This window comes from Uloborus diversus, chromosome 9 (genome assembly GCF_026930045.1).
Source record: "Uloborus diversus isolate 005 chromosome 9, Udiv.v.3.1, whole genome shotgun sequence".
Taxonomy (NCBI): Eukaryota; Metazoa; Arthropoda; class Arachnida; order Araneae; family Uloboridae; genus Uloborus; species Uloborus diversus.
This window is the reverse complement of record NC_072739.1, coordinates 63,251,435-63,259,151: the sequence shown is the minus strand read 5'-3', so window position 1 is coordinate 63,259,151 and position 7,717 is coordinate 63,251,435. Positions and strand designations below refer to the sequence as shown.

The following is a 7,717-nucleotide window of genomic DNA, read 5'->3' as shown; positions in this document are numbered from 1 at the left end:
GCTATTCTAATCCGTGACAAAGAACCAACATCCATGCTTAACTCAAATTGTAATTTCTTTCACTTATACTACTCACTTTTAAGACACTCCAAATAATTTTTACACAGAATTTGTAAATAAAGGTTATTTTTTGTCGTAACACTTTAACTTTTGTTTAATGTGAACCATAATCCTTTGTACACATGAAATGAAACATAAATGAAAACACAAACGAGATTCATAACAAATGAAATAAGTTTCTTTTTGAGTTTGTTATTCGACTCGAACAGACGACGACGGACAGTAAGACGGCACACCAGTTACGTACATAGCTCAGTGTTCTATCATTGCAATTTCCATCGTACAACTAGATGTATATGAATCTAAAACACTGCTGGTACAATATCAATGTTAGAAGAAGAATGCTGCTTTTCCACGGGTAGTGTAGGTTTTTTATTTCTAAAAATTAAATAGAGAATGAGTACTATGAAACCAGAACATACACAACTTGCTGGCACAACGTATATGAAGACTTCAGGCGTAGTCTCAATATTGAAGCTTATGGTAATAGCCCGGTCAATTTAGACATAAAAATAGTGATCAAATAACAAAAATTCCGGGAAAGCTAAATTTTTGTAGAGACCTTGGGTTTAGCATTACAAATAAAATGCCAAAAGTCCCCGTTGATCCCATGTGCGCTAAAAAAGTTATTTGGGGTCAAAGGTCAAAATTTTAGGTTTTTTCGATTTTTCTCAAAAACGGTAAGTTTTATCGAAAAGTACCTCAGACCAAAGTTGTAGATCTCAAAATTCTCTATAAAAATGGTCCTCATGATTTTTCTCCAAGACCAAACCATTTCCCAGATATTGCCTACTCTCAAAAGACAGCCAGTCATTTACAGAATCCCCTCTATTCGCATGTACTTGAACAACATCTGGCTATTCTAGTCCGTGTGGCTTCGTTCACATATCCAGGGATGCCCAACCCACTAAGGGCATGGGAGCACCCCTCAATATCTTGGAGCCCCCCCCCTTCAAAAGAAACAGCCCCCTCCAAAAACTGAGAAAAATACCCCTCAAAACAGCCCCCCTTTAAATGTTTTTTGAGCTCTCAAACTGTAACCACATTTCATACAATAAAACATAGTTTGACTGGTGAGTCGCATTATTATCTTGACTCCTGACAATGTTTGGCCTTAGTGATATAGCCCAGAAATCTTACCCATTGTGGGTAAGATTTCTGGATTCTAATATGACTCTAAGCAATCTATCTCTCTTGGTAAGACAACAAACCGTGGTTGACGCTTCTTCATCTAATTTTGCGCATCATCTCACTGCTTTAGTATAACGTGAGGTATTGGAAATCATATAATTCAGTAGTTATGCCCTCAAGCACCATTTCTTTTAAAGTTTTATCTGATATTCCTTTTTTAAGAAGATGATCCGAGATTTTCCACTTCTGCTTATCAAAGAACTCAAGTTGAAATCAAACTCAAGTAAATTTTCGCTGTACAATCGAATTCTTCAAACTTGCCATCGTACTATTTTTCGATCATCAGCTCTCGTTCTGCAAATTGGTTACTTTGAGAATCTAAAAAATATAACACTAGGCATTGCGGATGACCATCATCAGAGAACTTGTTTTGAGACGGATTACGACGACCAGTTCGAAGATGGACAATGAACATTTATAATTTCAGATTTCAATTTTGAAGCTGAGAGACTACTATGGAGCTCATCGATAAGCAGAACTGGTAAAACACGGCAGCTCCCTCTTTCAAAAAGGGGGTTTCCGATAAAACTTTGAAAGAAATTGCTTGATGGTGTACCTACTGAGTAGTATGGTTTTCAAAACCTCACATGTCATACTAAAGCAGTGAGACGATAGGTAAAAATAAGAGAAAGAAGTGTCAAGTACAGTTTGTTGTCTAACCAAAAGGGATGAATTTATCCGAGTCCGATTAGAATCTAGAAATATTAAGCCACAATACCATCAAGCCACAATTTCAATCAAGAATGAAAATTATGAGAAGTGTTATAGTTTAACTCGCACGCCAAACTTATGTTTTATTGTAATCAATGTGGTTACAGTTTGAGGGCTCAAAACTCATTAAAATTTCTTAACGTCTTTTGTTTCAAAGGGTGACTTATGTGGGCTGTTGCAAGCCAATATTTTTAAAAAATTTTTATACTTAACCTTTGTTCTCTATCATAGGTAAATTTGACATTTTGAGCCAAAGTTATGGGCTAAGTGGAGAATTAACATTTTTTTTTACTATATAAGAAATGCTTTTATTACTTATTTTTTTCCATATCTATGTAAGAATTAATTAATATGAAAGCAAACTTTTACAAATCATAACTTCTAATATTTTTTCTCTAAGTACGGAGCAACACGATGTTATTCAATTCTGACACTATATTGGTTAAATTCAAGATTCAACACATGTGTGGAACTTTAAAAATACAGTTTATTATTAAAATGATCTTATGCTATGTGTAATCTACCCAAAAAGTCTGCTCTTAAGAGCGATAACGTCAAATTTCGACATTTGATGAAATTATTGTAACTTTTTCCAGTTTTTAAGTATTTATGGTCAACTTCAAGGCGCGAGCGGACACCTCAAGATATTTTTGCTGTCAAAATCCTTTTGCATAACCAAATATCTCTATAAAAGGTAACTTTTCCGGGCTATTAACTTAGCGTTTATCAGATTTTGATTTTCTTCAATCCACCCTTAATGAACATGGCCAGTACTTCAAAAGTAAGTCTACCTCGTACTAGAGCGGGATTAAGTGAATCTGAATCCAGCTTTTGTTGTAAAAAACACTGCTTATTTTGTGGCGGAGAAAGCGGATGTAGAGGCTGAGAAGAACAAAACGCAGAATTATCGCAGTAAAATTCATAAATTTTCTACACTTGCATTCAAAGAATCCCTTTTTGCAATTAGCTAAAGATCGTTCTGAGGTGTGTCAAAAGCTGCCCTTGCACGTTTTAATTTTGAGTATGATTTAGTCAATGCTTTATGAATTTTTCTGCGATAATTCTGCGCTTTCTTCTTCTCAGCCTCCTCATCCACTTCACAGCCACAAAATAAGCAGTGTTTTTAAAAACAAAAGCTGGATTCAAATTCACTTAATCGCGCTACAGTACGAGGAGGACTTACTTTTGAAGTACTGGCCTGTTCATCCTCACGTTGCTGCAGAGATTGAACTTTTTCCGGGTGTATGATTTTCTGCAATCGACGCGACTTGTAACGGACTTTTGACTTCTTAAATAATCAGCATTCTTATAACTTCACCCGACACTTGCATCGATTAAAGTTGGCATTCCACGATCTGCGCAGCACAACAGTTTCACCTTCAGTCCAAAGTTTATTGCAAATAAAGCAAAATTGGTGACATTTTTCTTAAATATTAATCAAGCACAAACAACAGTAGACGCTTGTAATAAATACGTTTATTCACTCGAACTGCACGTTTAACTCAAAAAAGAAGCAGGTACATCAGGGGTGCCCCACCTAGGAGGGGTCATGGCCCAGATTGCGACATCAAAAATTTTAGGGAGATTGTTTTGAGGGGTATTTTTTTCATTTGGGGGGGGAGGCTTGCTTTTGGGGGGAATCTCTGCGATGATGAGTAGGGTGTACCTTTGCCCTTAGTGGGTTGGGCACTCCTGGGTATGTGAATGACGTCACACGGACTAGAATAGCCAGATGTTATTCAAGGACATGCGAGTAGAGGGGATTCTGTAAATGACTGGCTGTCTTTTGAGAGTAGGCCAATATTGGGAAATAGTTTGGTCTTGGAGAAAAAAATCATGAGGACCATTTTTATAGAGAATTTTGAGATCTACAACTTTGGTCTGAGGTACTTTTCGGTAAAACTTACCGTTTTTGAGAAAAATCGAAAAAACCTAAAATTTTGAACTTTGACCCCAAATAACTTTTTTAGCGCACATGGGATCGACGGGGACTTTTGGCATTTTATTTGTAATACTAAACCCTAGGTCTCTACAAAAATTTAGCTTTCCCGGAATTTTTGTTATTTCCATTGTCTAAATTGACCGGACTATAAAAGGTATTGCCAGTTCGTCAAAAGCAGCACTACACACAAAAATACTAGCGATTTTGTTCGTGACGTTGATATGCGTTTCGAACCACGCAATCGCGGCCGGAAAAAAACGAAGCTATTCCAATCCCATATAGTACTGAGGAGAGCCATAATGCCCACTCATAGTTCGAAAGTGCTGTTAGGATCGCAGCAGCAACAGATGTGACGATAAAATTGTATATTATCAAAGTCAAACTGGTGAGTTTGATTGCGAGAAAGACACATAAAAATCTAGAAACGGTAAATGCAGCCCAAAACGCAGAAGTCATGTAAGATCCAGTAGCTGTTGTCAGTTTCAACTTTCCTTTCACTGCATATGGTGTTAGCATCTGTGCATAACCTATTTCTGCACCAGTTTGAATAAACAACAATGCGAAAACCAGGCCGACAATTGCAAAGAAAAAGAGCGGGTTTTGCCTTTTGCCATTCTTTGCTTCATCTTTTTCACTGTATTCATCTACGAGCGATAGCATGAAAGTTGACACAAATTATAACGACAAAAAATTCGGCCGCACCCACGATGGAATATGCATACGTGCTTGCTGGAATATTAGAAGATAACACTCCGTTATCAAGTTAATCCGTTATATTAAGGTAGTTGTGATTTGTTTATATTGGTAGAGAATGTGACGTTCTCATAGTTAAAACTTTCGCTTTTGAGTTCATTGTAATTTCGCAGAAAAGGTGCGGCAATCAATGGAGATAGGAGACCTCCAAGACCAAAAGCAAAGTGCAGCGCTTGATAATAAGGAGCACTCTCTTTACCCCCACAAGTTCAGTAAGAAAACATTGCAAACTGAAAACAAAAAGCACATAAGCACGTTTGAGGCACATTAAAAGTAAAAAAATTACGTTCGTTCAATAATCATTTCAAAAATACAGCAAAACTTGTAAATTTGACCGATCTTGTTAGTTAACCACCTAAGTTCACCACTTTTGTTAGGCAAAAAAAAAAAAAAATTCTTTTTTTGGAAAAGAAATTTTTTTTTTCCGTCATCATCCTCTGCACCACCGTGGAGACGTAAACGGCAGTATCTGCAGAAATGAGCTTTCGAGACAGTTGAAGAAACATGTTTTGGATTCAATACTAACAATATGGAAATGTTAGAATCAGTCAGGTTTTTTTTGCGCTCCTTTATCAGCGGAAACCAAATAATTATAAGCTTGTACAATCAAGCTAACGTACGACCAAAATGCAGAAAAAGGAAAAAACGATAGAAAAATGAAACATTTGCAGTTACTGGCCTTTACGTGCTTCTGCCCTTTACCTCTTTTTTTAGATGTTTAAGTCAAGATTTCGTCAGCACATGCTTTTTGTTTTCATACTGTTTCCTTTGGAGGTGGGTACGCCCCAATATTAAACAATAGGTTCCGTATATTAAACGAACCTAAATATTAGGTAGCATGGAATATCAACTTACAAGTGTCAAAAGCTCCCATAGCAGCCCCGTTTACCGCCATGAAAGAAGCGAGAACCTCGAAGCTTCGGCTCCATGGGATTCCTAATATACTGAGACACTTGAATGGTGCGCACGCGATCAAGATGAGTTGTTTATTTTTTATGAAATCAAAAATCATGCCACCTATAAGATATAGGCATAGTGGTGAGGATTAGTTTCAACCAACTAAATAAATAAAATAAAAGAATAATAATAATAATAATAATAATAATAGGAATAATAATAACAATAATAATAATAATAATAATAATAGGAATAATAATAACAATAATAATAATAATAATAATAATAATAGGAATAATAATAACAATAATAATAATAATAATAAAATAATAATAATTAGTAATAAAAAAGTAATGACAATAATAAAATAATAATTGCTACTATTATTATTATATTTATATACTGTGTCTGTCTACGTCTCTGTACAGCCAAGGCCTATTGTACCCATCTCAGTTTTTTTGCCCACGAGCTCGGGTGCAAGGTAGATGTTCCAGTTAGGTGGTCAGCCGAACACGGAACCCATTGAATTTAGCTCCCAAGCACGCTTGGTTCTCATTTTATCGAGCCACTGAAGGAAGTTTACCGTGCCCAACCCGAGAATCGAACCCGGGTTTGCAGCGCAGAAACGCAAAGCTCTACCTCTGAGCCACTGGGTTTCAAAATTTTACCAGTCGACACAAATATATGAGGTCAACATAGGTAATTCCATGATAAATGTTGTAAGAATTTGTACGAGGTTGTAATTTAAAAATTTCAGACACTGTATAGTTATAGTCTAAACAGATGAGTAGCAGTTTAGACTAAGATGAACATTCTTTAGGGCAAAATACATTTTCAAGGGCAAAATACGCGTTTAAAACCTGTTGGAATGAAAATTACTACGATGAAATGCAAATTCAAAATGATGAATTTACTAGAATTTAAACTGAATTGATATTACTGAATTTAAACTGACTATGCTTAAATGATTAGTTCATTTACTACAAATCTATTCTGCATTTACAAAACGGGAAAGGTTCTACTAAATAGGGAGTTTTTTTTTTTAATATGGAGGTTTTTTTTTCTTTGTAAATATGTGAGTATAATATGTTTAGCTTTCACAAAGCAAATTGTGATTTTTTTTCGAATATCTGGGACGTTTGTTTTTAGCATAGCTAAAAAACCTTCTTTTTGCAATATATTTTTTAATCATTCATTTTTACGTACCAGCCAATGAACCAATTAAGAATTCAATTGATCTTCCTGTGTAAAAAAAAGCTATATGTTCCGTGTCTGTTCTTATATGTTGCAAATCCAGTAACGTTGGTCCAGGTATGGCAAAGCACATTCCCTGTAATAATTTACATTACATTTTTCAAGCAGTAAAAGTACAACAAATTTCGTTAAGTTAGTAATTTTTAGAAAAAAAATCCTTTTGTAAATTAAGTCTGAGTAAAGTCAAATATATTGCAATCAGCACTCTTTAGTTTATTTTCTCGCGAGTTGATTTGTAGATATTCTGAATTTGACCATCCTGTTCTACGTTCCATACAGATTCTTCCATAGATATAGTATTAACTAAATACACAATGAGAAACCGGTTCCGAGATCAACTTCAAAATTCGCGCAATCGATGGCGGCTAGTGGCGGAAGCTACGGAGTGGTATATCTACTTATTCTAGATCTATTGATGGGGTACGTCTTTTTAGTGAGATTAAATGCTTATTAAGGCACACTTCTTGTATAATTTGATTAAAATAACACAAACTTTGATAGATTTGTCGTAACTTTTTGCATCAAATCTTCAATAAAATATTTTCGCATGAATTCAAGCAAAATCGATGATGAGACTTTATGTTTATACTTATGTTTATCACTTATTTGATTTGAATAAACATTTTGTTCAGTTTACTAGTATGAGATAAAGGAATTAGAACATTGTTAAAAATAAATATTGAACGTTTCAGCAAAATTATTGTCAATCCACGGACCGTCAGGAAGATGCTGGTTCTTTCCAGCACTACTTTCCAGGTTCAACTAAAATTATTGCAATTAGCGAGTTCCTACTTTTACCAAAACTTCGGTTAAACTCAAAGTGTGAATGGACATTTTTGAGAAACCGTATTTGAATTTTTTTTTTTTTTTTTTTTTTTTTTGGCTCAATGACGGACATATCGCATCAAA

The 7,717-nt window shown here is 35.1% G+C and overlaps 1 protein-coding gene across 1 annotated transcript; it reads right to left on the bottom strand.

Moving 5' to 3' along the window:
- Window positions 1–362: 362 nt before the first annotated feature.
- On the bottom strand, window positions 363–6,890 carry LOC129230270 (sodium-dependent glucose transporter 1-like; the record flags this gene model as incomplete). Its single annotated transcript, XM_054864670.1, is given in 6 exon segments — window positions 363–537; window positions 4,046–4,161; window positions 4,163–4,548; window positions 4,740–4,857; window positions 4,859–4,887; window positions 6,761–6,890. Coding segments are annotated over 6 exon segments (954 nt in total), but the record flags the coding sequence as incomplete, so codon positions are not given.
- Between the last annotated feature and the right edge of the window lie 827 nt (window positions 6,891–7,717).